Here is a 16,623-nt window from a genome sequence, read left to right as displayed (position 1 = left end):
GCATGGATCTTTTGAATAACAAATTTGTATTCACTTGAAAGAACAATATACTCTTGAGCACGTGCACTTATTACTTACTTGGTTTCGCATGCTTTAATTTTGTTACATCGACTAGAATTCTTCACAAAGAAACTTTCTCAGTCTGGCTGCAATAAAGATACAACGATTGCTTACCCTTGATATTTACATGCCATTGAAGTTTCGTATTACGCTTTTTACACTGCCGTTTCTTTTAGCCATCCGTTATGAAGTCTGTCGATGTGCAGAATAAGCATACGCCTTAATATGTACAACTTTGGTTTCGTCAAACACCTAAAGCAAGCAGCGTCGAACAGAACACTTCATTGTTATATGCTTCTGCTTTTTAGTGCTCGCAAGCAAAAACACCTTTAACAAAAACGGTAAAAGATACCTAAGTTAACGATACATGCAGAGCGATAGAATGCTTTAAAACATCATTACAACCCGTAACAACGTGGCAGACACATCAGACCGTTTTGCGCGCAGTCTTCGCCAACAATACATGCGCACGACATTTTTCTTTTCTTTCCTTGTTGTGCGCAAAATATTCTTGGCTGCTGTGCAGATCAGTGGCCACTTAAACAGCATATACAAAAGCTGCACCTGAACTACATTTACAACGCTGCGATGCGCACACGTATCGCAAAAACCTGAGATTTAAAGAACAGCATGGCCCCTCTGGAGTAAATGGGGCTCGTACATTTAAGATGGTTTCATGATGAACGTGACCAAGTGGACCTGCAAAAAGACAAAAAGAACAAAAAGTGAGATTCAGTAATTAGCAACACTTCTAACGCTGATATCACGCGAGTGTCTTCGCTTATTGAAGGGCATTAAGATTCTGCACCTAATTGAAGCGTTAAGTATTTGCGCAGTTGCTTAACGTGATGTCGTTTTTGACTAAACGCGTTTGGTCTGTATCGAGTACCTAGGCGCTGGCTGTTCGTATAATTATGGGCTGGTTAAGTGAACGCGTGATTTGATGCAGCCAGGATGTCTGCATAAAATGTTGTTCCAGTTTTCGTGGTGGCTCACTGAAGAGTTTTTTTTTTTTAAAGCCTTGCTGGGGCAGTTCGTGTGGGAGTATTCAGGTATAGTTTAAAACTGCCTACATATTGCTTGATTTAGCTACGCAAGTGTGCAGCAACGGCTGCGTGAGTCTGAAATCGCGCCTCTACGCTCAAGGAACCAAAACCAATCGAATGTAACTACCGCAACGTGATTGTCTGTTCCACAGCGCGCTCCCAAAATCACAGTTAAACTCAAAAGAAGGTGATGAAAAACGATCCCGCTTCGTAAAATATGTTAGCGTAGGCTCCCTATCAGGGTTTGTCACAGAAACTGTCCTTTCCTTTTACATTTTTAGATAGCGTGGTGGTAGCAGTGCTGACTCAGCCTAGCTGTTCTTTTATGTAGCATTTTTTTCCTTGCTGTGATTTTCGCATATCCAATCATCCGTGAAAAGGAGTAGCCGGTGCTATACAAAAGCGCCAACGTCTCCTAAACATCATGTAATAAAAAATGGGCATGTAACTGCAGAGGTTTAACTCGGTTGATCACTCCGTCTGAGCGTCTCTTCCAGTGTCACTACATGGGTTACTCATCACTTTTCAAGCAGATCGATGTCTCTTAGAAATGTAATAAATTTCTCAAATGTACCAATCAATGTAACAATCTCTCAAAACACAAGGTATCACGAGGCGGCACGTGAAAGCATTTTCCCTGTAAATTCCGCTGCTATGTAGACCGTCATTCTGCATACTCACCAGTACACCATTGAAGTAGTGGCTGAATGTAGGTCTTAAAGATGTATTGGAATGCTGTGTTTTGTTCAGGTCCAGAAGTTGCCGCAGGCGTCAAGCTTGGACTTCTTTTCATCGTCTGTCCCTTCTTCACCGATTTCCCCAACTGTCGCCTCAGGTCGTCACGTTTCGCGTGTCGTCTGCGTTGGTTAGTCTCTTCTACGTAGTTTTTTTTTCTCTATTATACACTAATACAGTTCTCAAGCTGAACTTCTATGGAACATACATCGAGTATCACGAACAGTCATTTGAGTCACTTGCACAATCGCGGCAAGGTCCAATGAAAAGCCGTCAAGGAACGGAAAACAGAAACACACAAAATTGACCAGAGAGAAACTGCGCTGAAGAACAAAAAGAACTAACAAACAAATAGCATCGGCGATGAGCGATGTGCACGAGTGTATCTCGTGAGTCTCTCTTTCGGCTTGTTGACAATGTCGTCTGTCAGGCAGTTCCCTCCGTGGAGTCATCCGTCTATTCTCCGTGGATTTCGATTCAGAGGGTCGCAGTGTTCGCTTCACAAAAACAAGCCTTTGTGGACGATTGTTTAGCGCGCCGTCGACGCAGCAGCTTCGACGCTTTGTGTTCAGGCAGGGCCGAACTCTGTTACCTCAGCCTGGCACACGCAGTCGCCAGACAGAGGGCGAGGAGAACACCGAACTCGGTGAGCACCGTTGCTACTTCCGGAGGGCTCGAGGACGAAAGAGGCTTCCCGTCATGCTGCATTGCAGCTGGCTTCTCACCTGCGATGAAGAAGCAGAAAAAGGCAATAATGTGAAACGATATAGAGATCCAGAGAGAGAGAGAGATGCTTTTATGAAATGCTGGAGATGTTAGCCTGGCTTTTCACCTGACATGCTACGCTTGGTGCTGGGTGATGATTATGATATATACACTGATAACCACATAAGAGCACAAACAGCCGCGCGCACACACATAGATTACACGCAACTAATGAACGTATTGCAGTCTACACAAAACGGAGCTGCCTTAAAGTGGGTAATCAAGGACTCCGAAACTGTTCGTCTTCTGCAGGATCTTCTGCACCGTGGTTGCCAACAAGATGGCAGGACACAAAGAGCCCGCCCCACCTTATCCTAACCTACGAAACCAAAGCCAGTGCAGAATTTACTGCCTCAGGGATCCACCCAGTTTTCGTGACACCATCTCTGCGATTGGCGCACTTTGCTGCTTCACTGTTTCCAGAATCGAAACATGTTACTCGCCAAGGAATTGACTGGACAGATGCTCTAAACCCCTGTAAGCTCCGTGGAAAAAGCACGACTTTATTTATGTAAGTGCGCATATTTGTTGCAGTGAGCACATTCTGTTTTATTTTAGTGCGTAATTGCTTATAGAACACAGTTGTTCACAGCGTCATCAAAGGGGCAGTGAGAATGACTATGTGTAATAACTGGTTCTTCATATGAGTGCTGTCCTCTGTGTGAGCTATTTGGCAGGACAGCCGAAGTGTCAAGCATCTACGGCCAGTGAAATCCAGGAGAGCTCGCAAAGAAAACGTCGTCCTCAGCGCGTGTGAAAAGTTCGGCGATGCTTGTAGAGTCGACCATTAGGAGAGGCAAAATCGGTTATAATACATGAGGACAGCTTCGAATTGGCGGCCATGAGCTTACACAACACACTAGCCATTTGTAGTCTCCACATAACACAATAAATTACTACTTCATAAAAATATTGTGAAAACTTAAATGGAGTACGAAGCCTGTAGAATGGACCTGTTTTATAGTACGCTTCTTACTACTGTTGAAGTGCCTCAGAATTACGCCCGAAGGATTCATATTTGATAACTATTACTACGCAAAGAGCGCCACGTGTATGAAAAGCGCCCTTGAGGTTCCAATAATTACAATCTTCCTCAAACACTGCAGGCTTTCTATATTTCGCAGAACCGATTTCGATATTTCTCAGAATCTTTAATGTATTTTTCCATTTATTTTCACAATCGTGTTATCTTTCTTCGCGCATTAATCATAATGTACCCCTTGAATTAGCATACTTCTCCCGAAATCCTTCCTGTACTCATTTATACAGTACCAAGCCTATAAGTATTATTGAAAGTCAAATCAAATCTTCATTTCTTTCACAAATATTGTCTGGATGGTACTATTAAATAAATAAATAAATAAATAAATAAATAAATAAATAAATAAACATCGCGATCAGCTGGCATGCTGCATAAGAAAGTATTTCTTCGTAGCCATATTTATTTACTTTTTGTACTATTCATCATCCTCCTAAGGGGGCTGCCGGTCGTGTAGAAGACATTTATGAAGGCAAGTTATGAAGAGGTTGTAGATTACCTTTTAGACTGTATATTAATAGGAGTGGGCAATAGAGAGTTCGCCAAAAAACCTATATGCACAGCAGTGTTTTTTTTTTTTTTGTCATGTGCGTTAAAAGTTTCTTGGATGATCAGATAATGTACGTTGTAATAAATATTAACATATTCGCTAAATGTCAAGTTCAGGCAAGGTAAGTTAGGAAATACATGAACTAAATCTCTAGAAGAAAAAACAAACTAACAAAAACAAATGCGCATATGCGCATTTCTTGTGGGAACATCAACAGCAGCGAACGCTAATGCTGGTGTGGTGCAACGCAGCGTTCTTGTTTGCCGTGGGAGCTGCGTTTAAGAACAAGAAAGCTTGAATATCTGCCGTCTGAACGAGAAATAATGCGGCTCAAAAACACCGCCACTCGAAACTATAAGCGCCAATAAACTGCGCTATGGGAGTCGGCGAGAAAACATTTGCGAGAACCGCTTTGCGAAGCACGATTAAATCTACTTCCACGCGAAAGTAGCTCAGCCATCGTCTTTCCCGGCTGCGTTACGCGGGAGCGCACTCAAGCTGCAGCAGATGAACTTACACATCAAAACGACAAGTATAATAAAGGAATAAATTCTGCAGGCGATTGGATTTGCATCAGTCCCTTCCACGACCCGTTCTGCTTCGCACGTGCACTCGCCATCGGCATAGCACGCCTTTCTCCGGCATTCTGTTTTCACTTACGGAAAAGAGGGGGGTGAAGGCGGAGGCTAGAAGAGAAAAAAAAGACTATCCTCGCCGTATTCCATAGGATAACAGGAAAAAAACATGACAAAAATAAAAGGACAAAATGCAAAGTCAGTACTAGGACGTAAAATTTAATAAAAAGCCGCGCTGCCAGGGAAGCGGCCTTCCACGACGCGTACAAAAAAAAAAAAAAACAGAAAAGACGAAAAAAAGAAGTGAACCCAGGGCGGTCGATATTGGGGTCCATGCAGTGGAACGAGTGGCAGCACATTCCATAACGCCTCACGGAGCCGGAGACTGACGAGGAACGAAGAAAGTGAGGGTGTGTATCGCCACTGACGCCCGTGCAATGCGCCACTACACGCGCGAGGCATCGTTCTCTTTTATTTCATCGCGCCCCTGTGTCTTTCCCCCTTGCCATCACTAAGGGCCATTTAGATTCGCGAAATATCAGCAATTCAATGCCGACGCTCGGGGAGTGGGAGAACTGACGGCCGTGTAGGGAACGCAACAAAGCCGTATAGGGCATTGCGGAAATGCGCGACGGGGAAGAGCAATAACGCGCACTCTATGCGACTCTGCCAGTCCTAGAACTGCGAGAGAGAGAGATAAAGAGAGAAGGTGAGAGACATGGAAGTGTTTTATAACTGACAAGTTCTCGCTGCCAACGAGCGGAACGAGGTTGCGGTAGACTGCAACCTCCGTCGCCGGCTGCACCGAATGCATCTCGGTAACAGGTGCCGGCCTTGCGTTCGCAAAGGCGGAAATAGTCATGTCCGGAATAGCCGGAAGGAGATAAGAGACAGAAGAGGCAAAGGAAAGGCAAGGAGGTCAAGCAGAAGCACGTCCGATCTGCTACCCTACACAGAGGCAAGCGGGCCCAGTGTTAAAGAGAAAAAAAAGGAGAGAACACGAAAATACCTAACACCACAGTTAGTCATCGAGATCTTTAAGAGTCGATTGTTTAGCTTGAGGTGTTGCCCTTCAACGCTTATGCGGAACACTGCAACTCAATTCTGCGGAATCCCGCAAGGTGGCGGAAGGGTTGAGAAATGGAAATCGATCGGTTAGCTCAAGTGATAGAGTGACCACTCCGGAAATGCGTTGGTCCCCGGTTTGATTCCCGGACCAGGACGACCTTTCGGGCAACTAGGAAGCTTTCTTTCTGAGAGACCAGTTCTTTCTGAGAGACCAGTATGCATTTCCTTGTGGCTTCGTGGTACAAACGGGTGGTTCTTAATTTTCCTTACCCAACTTACGCGGCACACTTTGAACAGTCGACTGAACCTGAATATATGTAGCAGCTTTGCAGAGTGGTTGTTGGAGAGTTCATGTATTCGTAGTCGATAGTCTAATTAAACTTCATCAGTTGAGAAGGCCGCAAATTTGTGAAAACATGCCGATGTAAGGGGGAAAGGCGAGACACGGTAATTTTAAACATTACATCGGACCACCGGCAAAAGAAGCAGCGACATTTTAGCGGCGCTTGCTTCTATTATATTTCTTTTTCCTATTTGTTCAGCTAGGTTAAACAGCATATTTAAACGCTCATACCTAGGAAGAGCAAGACCATATGAAACGACTACATCAAAGCATGCTTTGGGATTTAGGAACAATAAATATTAGAGCTAATGAGACGGTTTACGCGTCTTAGCCAACATGAAAATAAAAGCTGCCGTGAGAGTCAAGATAAGTCTTGTACGTTGCAAAGACGTCTACTTTCCTAGGCATAATTGGGAACTCCAGACACATATTTATGAGCAATCTGAAGATGAACTGTTCTGAGAATTCCATGTGGTAGTTCCATGCAACGGCTGGGCTTCAAACTCGTTATAAATTTTGCAAGCTTTGCTGCGTTATCTACTGTGCCCGAGGCAGGGCGACTCGTTTTTGGCTGTTACTGAAAGAAGAAAGATAAACTCGGGAAGTAGTGGTTAATACGTTATCTTCCAGTTTGTTTAATGACTTCGCATGAACAATGAGGTGTGCTTAATAGTATATTGATGAGTCAAGGAAGCAGGTGTTGAAATAAAACAGGTTTTTCGAGAAATAACTGTACATGCCAAAGCCAGCCCAGAGCCGGATAGAACTCGCGCTTCAAGCCGTGCCTAATGCGGCTGTCTTGTAGTTTATCCTTACTCTACAAGCGATATTCGACAAAAGCTTCTTTATTTCTTCTATGGTTAAAAAAAAGGGCAATTAAACCACAAGAAAAAATTGTGGCAGCTTCGCCTTAGTGGTGCCAAGTCTGAAGGAAGAGGGGAGCTTGGCGGCCTTCTTTGTTTCTCTTTATTTTGCTCTTTCTTTCTCTCTTTCTTTTTCTTTCTCTCTGTTTATTGTACGTATTTTCGGTATGTGTTTCTTTCTACTTCTTTCTTTCTCTCTGTATCTATTTCTTCCCCTTTCTCTTTCTCTCTCTATTTATCGCTTCCGTTTTCCTTCTATCTCTTTATCTGTCCCTCTGTTCTTTTCTCTCTTTCTTTGTTGCTCTCTATTCCTCTCTTTCTTTCTTTTTCTGTCTTGCTCTCCGTTTCTTTCTATCTCTTTCTCTCGCTGTCTGTCTATGTCTTCATCTGTCTTTCTCACTTTTTTATGTCTTCATTCCCTATATTTATCTCTATTTTTCTCTCTTTCTTTCTTTCTCTCTCTCTCTCTCTCTCTTTATCTTTCACGTGTTCGTCCTCGTTTAACGCTCACACCTGCCTACTGTACTCGGTAGTGGAGCTTGCCCAGTTCCTGTGGCGCATACGCACCCGAAATGTTTTGTTCTCGTTGGATAGACTACGGCCAGCTTAAACCACTCCGCTGTTAAAACAATACTTTGTAGTTTTATTAACACTGTACGTATGACAAGGAAGTGATGTTCTTTGAATGTTTTACTTGGCACGTCATCCCTCTCTTTTCCATATTTTCTCGTTTGTTAGCAGCAGAGCTGTTTAAGCTTTTCGTTGCGCCGCGTAGCGTTAGCAGAAATCTGCGCCTAGCTCGTTAAGGCATCTATGGCAAAGATGTAGATGGGGATGTAGATCATAAAATTTTGCCTCACGCCCACCCCGGGGGATTGGACAAGAATCAGGTAGCTTAGGAGAATGGCATAGACTCGGCCTGCGCACGCGCTCCTCATCCTCTAGATCTGAGGATTGACTATAAATAAAGACAGTTTGCTATTGGCGACGTACATTCGATAAATGAGGATAGGTATAGTACTTTTGTAGCGTTAGCTCCACTTGCCTAGCCGGAGCTGATTTCGCGTGCAGCGTCATGAGCCGTGCTGCGCATGCGCGAGAATCAGTGATGTCACACAGCTGGGTCACCGGAGCTTTCATCTCACGCGCTCTCCGAAACCGCCGCGCGCGGCTCGCCGCTGCTCGTCTGCGCGTTCGGGAGGAGTGGCGTCGTAGGCGCGGAAGACACGCTGGCGCCGGCACGCGCGCAGACTCCGCCACCGCCGCGCGCGGCTCGCCGCTGCTGGTCTGCGCCGCATTCGAGAGGAGTGACGTCGTAGACACAGTGGCGCCGACGCGCGCGCAGCTATTCGCTTTCGCTGTGCAGTCGCCGTCTGAAATTGCGCTGGGGCCACTTGATAGCGCCTCTGACTGGCGTTTGCAGGTGAGTAACGCCATGGAGAAGGAGAGCGCAAATGCTGCTCGACGGCGCAGAAGAGCCGTGAAGCTTATCTCATCGGATCCCGAAGTAGTTGCCTGGCAATTAGCGGTTGAGCGTACGAAGAATGAACAGAAGAAGGCTAATAATCCTAGACAATCAGGAAAGCTAAGAATAATCAGCTTAACCTCTGCTAACGCTACGTATATCCTGGCAAAGCCGAGCTAAGCCACTGCAAATGTTTTTTAATCGTCTAGTAATTTAGCGGATAATAAGCCATGTGGCCAGCACACCCACTGAAGTTGACACGACAGATGTGCAATGTAGGCGTTTCTTCAATGCTTGTGCCTTCTGAAGAAAACAAAATAGAGGTATCGAACAGATAAACGGAAGAGAAAGGAACATATAAAAAAAACGATAGAAAGAAATAGAGGAAAGAAAGGCAGAAAGAGAAAGGTAGAAAAAAAAGCATCCCTTCATCATAGGAATCGGTATAACACGAAAGTCAAACATGTCTTCACAGAAGTAGTTTATTGTGCATTGATCTACGAAAGCTTGTACAATGTCTTATAGGTATTTGTCAGCTATAGCACCGTTTGACGTGGATGCAGCCACGTTGACGCCTAGTGGCACATCTCCATCGCGACGACTAACGCCCATGATCATGATATAACCGTTGTGGCAGCTGAAGTTACTAACATATACCTGGACACAGCATATCGCGAATCCCGCACAAAGATGGCATCAACAAGCGCATAATAAACACTGGTACTCGATATGCACTTCTTCAAAGCGTATTTAATTGAGGAGAGGCGCGGCGCGATGTGGCGCTCCCGAGTAATAGGGTAACCGCACTGTGATTCAGCAACACGAGATGTAGAGATTCGTAGCTTGAGCCGCGAACGTGCGAAGGCGTTCCCCCGTCCCGCTGGCCTCTTGTCTCGCTCCATGAAGGGACGACATTCGTACGTCGACAACGTTGCCTTTCTGCGGCGCTTATTGCAGTAGTTTTATTTGTCGGTGCAATCACACTCGAAGCAGTAGGCGGCGGAGAACACCATTGGCAGCATGTGGAAGCTGCACTACTCCGACAAAGAGGCATCGCGCGCTAACACGAAGCGAAAGGCAAAGAACGTGACTGCGCCTAGGGCGACTCCTCGATGCTAGCGCGGCCAGCGCTCCTCGCTGGCATCGAGGCGCTCTAACTGCGTCGTCGCCAAATCGCTCTCTACCGGCGCTCGTTAATGTCAGTAGTTCAATTCACCGCTCACAGACGGCAGCACGGCCCCGTCAACAGAGAGCACCGTGCGAGAGAGAATGTGAGAGATATAAGGTGCATTTGCGGAACCTACTGCATGTGTGCGGTGGCGTAGTACAATAAAGAAAGAAAAAAAAAGTGCGATGGCGTAGTCGGTAGAGCGCCGGGCGCCTATCGTCGCGGACCGAGAGGTCGTGGGTTCGATTCCCGGCGGCGGAACTCTTTCTTCTAGTTTCTTTCTTTCTCATCCGTTAGCGTGCATTTTACCAACGTCATATTCGTGACGGAAATACGTCAGGGAAGTCTTGGTGAACCCCAGCATAAAACACTTTAAAAACATTGGGGCAGCTACGCAGTAGTAGTGTGAAGACCAAGGAAGCGGAGGAGCTGATGGCGTTGCACTCCTCTTTCCCTCCTCCTCTCCCTCACTTACCTTTCCCACTCCTTGATATACTATACAGTATACTATACAAGACAACTCCACTCCACGTGAAACATGTGGAGGTGCGAAGCAGCGGAGCTTTCCCAACACCCTCTAGAAGTGTCAGTAGCAATGAGAGGAGAACGTCTACATACATGGTCGCAAACAGCGCCCATCGCAGAAACAGAGCTTTTCCTGAACCAACGCGCCGTCTTTGCCACTCGGAGGAGCGCACGTGGCGTTTTCTCTCGCGAGCGTCTCCAGAGCGAACGCGACTCCTTATTTGCCACTTGCTTTACCGTGACGGGTGACACTGTGACGGGCTACCAAGACAGGAGACGCCGACAGCGCGAACGCATAAAGTTATTCGCACCTAAAACTGCGAGAAACGTACAGAACGAAAGAGAGGAAGAAAGAAAGAGACACAAGGCTTTTCCGCTTTCCTTCAGGTTGACACCACTAGTGCGAAGCTGCCTAAATTTCGTTTTGATCGTACTCAGCCTGTTTGGCGTAGCTGTGCTCCTTAACTACTTCTAAATAATTGGAAGGTGTGTTTATGGCTAACCTAAACGTCACATTCAGTGCGTATCCATATGGAGGGAACCAAGTGATGATATAGTAAGACGCATGGGTGTCGGCAGGTGGGTGCAAAAAGTGCAACCCCCCCCCCCCTCGCCCTACGCTATGCAACACAGCTTTGCACCCACCATCCCCAAGACAAAATCCTGTCCATTCCTATGGTAAGACGCATGGACTTTTGACACCAGGAACTCTTTTCTTGATATAAATATATATGTATGTAAAGTTCTCAAGCAAAACTAAAGAAAGCAAGCAGTAAAACGCGTAAACGGGGAACATAAAAGTCCCTAACATGTTCTAAGCATGCAATACTTTCTCGCGTAATTGATGAACGGTTTTAAAGGGTGTCTTCTCTGTTAACAAGACATGCCCTTACCGTTTACGACATGGACGCTGATGGACACAGGCTCGGCGTTGGCCGGGTCGCAGGTGTAGTTTCCCGAGTCGAGTGAAACGGCTTTGCGGATGTACAGTCGGCTGATGGTCCTGTCGGGTCCACCTTTGTGCAGGGTGATCTCTCCCTTAGCCGACACATAGTTGATCATGCGATCGTTGTGGTACCAGAAGACAAAGTGCGGCGGCTCCGGGCTTCGGCTTATCTCGCATGTCAGGTTGATAGAGCTCCCTGTGCGAATGAAGAGGTCTGGACCACCCTCGATGACCGCTTTTGCCACTGCGAAAAAAGCCAAGAGGGATGTTGAAAGTTCGGAGCCGCCAACGGGTGCCTTGATACTCAAGACGTGGCAACACACTACATTACGAGAACTGAGCCGTAGCCGCCGAGGTGGTTTAGTGGTTACAATGCTCATTTGCTGACCTGAAAAATGCGGGTTCGATTCCGGCCGCGGAGTCGCTTCTCGATGGAGGCAAAATGTCAGAGACCCGTGCATGCTGTGCGATGTCAGTGCACGTTAAAGTAACCCAGGCGGTGGAAACTATGCAGAACCCTCCACCACGGTGTCTCTCAAAGCTTGGGTTGCTTTGGGACTTTAAACCCTATGAACCAACCAAAAATTGAACCGCGGTGTACTCAGCAGCACTGGTACAACCTAAAATGCAAAAAAAAAAAGATTCTAAATTCAAATTTAAATAACAAAACGCTCGTTGATTAAAGTGAATAAATACGTATGCCCATGCAGATCACATGCTGAGATCCATTGGAAGCGAGCCCTTATTGAAACGGCAAATTAAATGCCGTAGTACTAAACGCGAATTTCATTCTTTCGGCACTCCATTGCACACTCATGCGCCATGCGGGCTTTATTTGACCAAATGCAGCGACTTGGCAGGAAGAATAAACCCTTACACTAATTAGCCCGCGGCAATCAACGACCAGAAGCAGGTAAGCGCGTGTATTCGCATTAACATCCTGGGATAAATAACTGCGCGTGTGCCGAGTAATATTGAAGAATTATTCCCGCACAGCTTGACCACGTATATTAGTCGAGAGCATTAATCGCTGCGGCCTAGAGGCAAGTTTCCCGGAATGGGGCCTTCGATCGAAGCTTAACAGTGCCGCATCAGAGCGCGAACGTGCCTGGCATATTATCACTCTGTACGAGCGTTTGTACCTGGTATAGCTAATCTATAACTTGCGAATAAAGTACCCTTCCACCCTGTCCTGCTTAGCGACTAGCGAGTGCGCCTTGCAGCACTTGTAACAAAGGTAAAGCGCTGTTTCGGCGACAGTGTTTGGGTGCGTGGTCATAATGACTGCCGCACGTGTTGGGAAGGCTGTCGGGTTTCTGTAGCTTTAGGTAGAATAAGCGGTGCTCATACGAGCGAAGCGAAACTCGGTAGCCTATTAACAGATGCATCGGTCTCTTGATTGTCGAGCAGAGGTGAGCGGGCGTGTTCTTAGGATCCTTCTAATGCCAGCGGTCACCGCGGGGCCCCCGACTACTAGAGAAATGAGGAGGGTGGGGGCAAACTATCAAGGACCAGGGCGCAAGAATGATAATAAAGAAGACGGGTGCGTTGTGGCGCGGACCTCTGGCGACCAACTAAGTCGGAGCAGGAATTGCCGCGAGACAAAAGGAACGGGTTATCCGCCGCGTACAGAGAAGAAAGGGGGCGAGTAGGGAGGGCAATATTGCTAATGAACCGGGCCTTTGTTTTCATTGGGTCTCGATAGCGTGTGGGTTCCGCGTGTTGCCCCGAGAACCGCTCGCCAGCTGCGTTTTTTCCTCGTGTCTTGGCTCTCGCTGCTCCGTTCGTCTTTGCTTTTGTTCTGTTCAGCCTGTGTTCCGTGTTTATCCGTATCTCCGGTTCGTCGCGTAGGGCCCGAGGAGGAAGAGCCCCGGGCTGCTCGCGGGATCCCGTTTAATGGAGGCAGCGTCGATTGGGCTGTGACTAGCGCCCCGGCTGCTCCCTGGCCGAGAACCCTCATGTATCGGTGTTGCGAAAGGGGGCCCTAAAAGTTATAACAAGGCGCCAGGAGAGGTCAAGGCAGTCGTTAGGCCTTGTAAGATTAGAAGAGGCTACGCAGAGGAGACGAGCGGAAACCAGGTCATGTCTTCCTTTACTATCTTCCGTCTGTATTTTTTTTTCTTTGGAGGGTCGAAACTGGCAGTTTAGTTTCGTGATAAGACACGTGGTGGCTAGAGAATTTGGTCGATTCTGGTGGTTGGATAATTTTGCTCATATTTCGTATCTCGTGCTCGTATTTCCGTCTATCTATGCATATACAGATATATATATACATGAGTATCAGAGTTAGCACTTCAAGACGAGTTCATTTATTGCGTGGACATAATAATAAATGAAGTGTTGTTGAAGGGCTGCCCGTGGTGTATATATATATATATATATATATATATATATATATTATATATATATATATATATATATATATATATATATATGTATAGTTCAAAAAAATCAAGCACGTAGGAAAAATTGTTCTGTAAAGGACTGACGTTTCGGCCGCGGGACCGCCCTTCGTCGGAGTGATGCGACATGCGACGGTACCCGCAATATAAAATGCGCCAGTAACGTATCATAGCGCTGTTAATGGCTGACAAGCGGTTGTTAAAAGCACGTGGGGAAACAGAGCGCATGATAGGACAAGAAAAAACGAGAATACACGCGTGCGCACTTGCGCACTGCCTTTGTTAGCACTTCATTGTTTATATATATAGATATACATATATATATATATATATATATATATATATATATATATATATATATATATATATAGTATATATATATATATATAATATATATATAATATATATATTATATATATATATATATATATATATATGTATATATATATATATATATATATATGATCCTGGTTAGCTGCAGCAGACAAAGCTCAAAGGTAGGTGGTCGTAGCGGAGGAGTATAGCCTTTTTTTTTGTCGGCTGTTCCATACTGAGCATATCTGACATAACCCGAGTTTTCAAAAGGCCTTCATGAAATCACTCTTTCAGAGGAAGCTGACGGGCAAGTGTATGGTTATTTTTCTGGTCACTCCCGAGTCATTCTGGCAACACAAAGTTGGGATGGCGTCTTCCTGCAGGCTGTCAAGCAGCCTAGCGTTTTGTCGAACAGAGGGCACATTGGACTTAGAGACTAGCGTCATTCCTATCTCACCATTTAAATAAAAAGAAGTAGATCGGATCGTGAGGCCTTTATTGCGAAGAAAATGCTCGGGAGGGGGCAGTTGGTAAACGAAGCGGTATTGCAGCTATTTGGTGACGAAGCCCCCGGAGTCATCGCTTGAAATAAAACTGAACGCACTGTTTCGGTCTCCTTCAGGCGCAGTAAAATGATTCATCTGCGCGACCTTTTCATATGAAAGTCACACGTGTGTTCACAGTACTTACCTAGGACGGTGAGGTTGACGAAGTAGCTGATCTTTGGGTCTGAGGAGACTTGGCATTCGTAAAGACCCTGGTCCGATAGCTGCACGTAGCGCACCTGCAAGGCCCAGTCGGAAGAACGCTCCAAGTGAACCGCCTGAAAGCGATCGTCAGCCGTGTACGTGTCGAGGCCCACAGTGAGCACGTTGTAGTCCCGCCTGCGAATCCACAGGACCTGCGCATGGTCATAATCGGGCAAGCGAAGTGTCAATAGAGGGTTCACGACTTTAAGAACAGTATCATACATCAGCCCTGCTGCAAGTAAGCTTTCATAGTTAACGTGTCGGTGGTTGAGAAATCTAATAAGGTCAATGTCATCATCAATTAATTATTAATGAGTTGTCAGTTATAATTATTAATTATTGATATATTATTATTAGTGCTGAATGAACATGAGCATACGTATATGGACAAAGATCACAGAGAAGAGCTATGAATTTAAATGAATTCAAACGAAAAAACTTAAGAAGGCAAATTTAAGAAACTTAATAAACTGGAAAAGCGCTTGTAATGAACAGCTAAGTGAAGCTACATACGAATTGAAGTGTTATTCCGTACACTGTAGGAAGAACATCGATAGAAATGTGTGCGTGTGAACGTTTTATTGCAGAGTGAACTCCTGCAAGCGGAAGTACGTTCTCATGGTATTTTCTTTATTTGTTTCAGTTTGCTACATGTTTTTTACTCGCTTATTTTTGTTTTTGGGTAACCGCTTCTGTTCTCTCTCTCTTTTTTTTTGCTGCAGAGTTTGTAGAAATGGAGTAGTCAAAGTGATATAAACCTCAGCCGCTCCCCAACAAGACATTTAGAACATAAAAAAAAAAAAAAACAGGAACATAGTGATTACAAAAGAAAACTAAAAAGTCACAGTTTCACCGCAACGGCGAAGCAATGAATGCAATAGCAATAAATTGGAATGTAACGCGAAGGACGGAAAGCAGCTCGAAATTGCCAGCGCGTCGCTCGAGCCCAAAGGACGCACGAAAAGAACGCACACAGGACGAGCGCGAACTAATGCGTCACAGCTCGACACTTGAAGCGCACTGCTCAAACATAAAGCAGCACGCACGAAACGAACGAACAGGTACACACAAGACGAGCGCGAACTAATTGTCACAGTTGTTACTTATTTCTATTTGAACAGCACGCTCCTTTCGCAAACGCGGCTGCTGCAGCGAGCGAAGCGAAGCACCCCACCGGCCGCCCCTTCTTTCCTTGAGATATGCGCACGAAAGCGACCACGCCCTGTAGGGCGAAGAGCAACGGCATTCGCAGGAGCGGGGCGACGATCTTTAAAGCGCGCCACACGCGCGCACATCGCGTAATCTATGTGGCAACTAAGAAAGCATGCTGAAGTACATGGTGTATATAAATAGCTCGCCGTTAGCAGGCTGAAAGACTGTGCTGTCGTGGGCTAACATCTAACGCGGCGGGCTGTAAAGCGAGAGGTCGCCCGTTCGATTCCGCGCGTCGGAAAGTATTTCTGATTATTTTGCTTTGTGGCTTTTATATATATATATATATATATATATATATATATATATATATATATATATATATATATATATATACATACTTATACGTACACGGTGAATGACGGCGGCGGCGGCGGCGACGGGGACGGACATTTTCCAGCCGAGAGTGTCCATATAATTGCTATCGCAATAAAACAAGCAAAATGTCGCATAAAACAATAAAACAACCAAAATGTCGCAGAGTAAATAAACGCCCTCACTAACATACGCAACTTAGAAATGAAATTGGGGTTTGAGTAGATTGTGACTATGGCCCTAGATGGGCGCAAAAATTTTATCATCGCCTAATCTTTTCTCCTTCCAGTAAGAGCCAGGGATTTACTTCTGTCAGTCAATCCATGAAAAGATCATATTTGTTTGATTGGATGAACAAACGATTAACTCTGGAAGTTTATTTGGTCATGTAACTTGTTTTGTAATCTGAACTCTTTCGAAGCCAGAATTTTGACTCGTACACAGAATCACTGCCGGGCCGTTGCGTAATGATCTGCCATTTG

At 45.5% G+C, this 16,623-nt stretch overlaps 1 protein-coding gene and 1 long non-coding RNA gene across 7 annotated transcripts in view; one reads left to right on the top strand and one right to left on the bottom strand.

Annotated features, from left to right (window-relative positions):
* LOC125757743 (uncharacterized) overlaps window positions 1–2,162 on the top strand; it is a 107,447-nt gene extending 105,285 nt beyond the window's left edge. The window contains exon 2 of the long non-coding RNA XR_007415512.1: window positions 1,991–2,162. This is a non-coding gene — a long non-coding RNA (uncharacterized LOC125757743). The remainder of the gene's footprint in view (window positions 1–1,990) is intronic.
* LOC119388127 (uncharacterized) overlaps window positions 1–16,623 on the bottom strand; it is a 300,453-nt gene that overhangs the window by 107,972 nt on the left and 175,858 nt on the right. Inside the window, exons 3-5 of one of the 6 annotated variants that reach the window (XR_007415511.1) lie at window positions 14,556–14,766; window positions 11,096–11,392; window positions 2,426–2,566 (exon numbers count right to left, since the gene is read on the bottom strand). The exons of 2 other annotated variants lie outside the window; for them this stretch is intronic. Coding sequence is in view for 1 of the 4 variants with exons in the window: in XM_049413828.1 (XP_049269785.1) it covers window positions 2,430–2,566; window positions 11,096–11,392; window positions 14,556–14,766 (645 nt within the window). In the remaining 3 variants the exon portion in view is untranslated. Of the gene's footprint in view, window positions 1–2,189; window positions 2,567–11,095; window positions 11,393–14,555; window positions 14,767–16,623 lie in introns of those variants that run through there. 3 more of the 6 variants (XM_049413828.1, XR_007415510.1, XR_007415508.1) reach the window with 3 other exon arrangements.

Source organism: Rhipicephalus sanguineus, chromosome 3 (genome assembly GCF_013339695.2).
Source record: "Rhipicephalus sanguineus isolate Rsan-2018 chromosome 3, BIME_Rsan_1.4, whole genome shotgun sequence".
NCBI lineage: Eukaryota > Metazoa > Arthropoda > Arachnida > Ixodida > Ixodidae > Rhipicephalus > Rhipicephalus sanguineus.
This window is presented reverse-complemented; position numbering and strand designations above follow the sequence as displayed.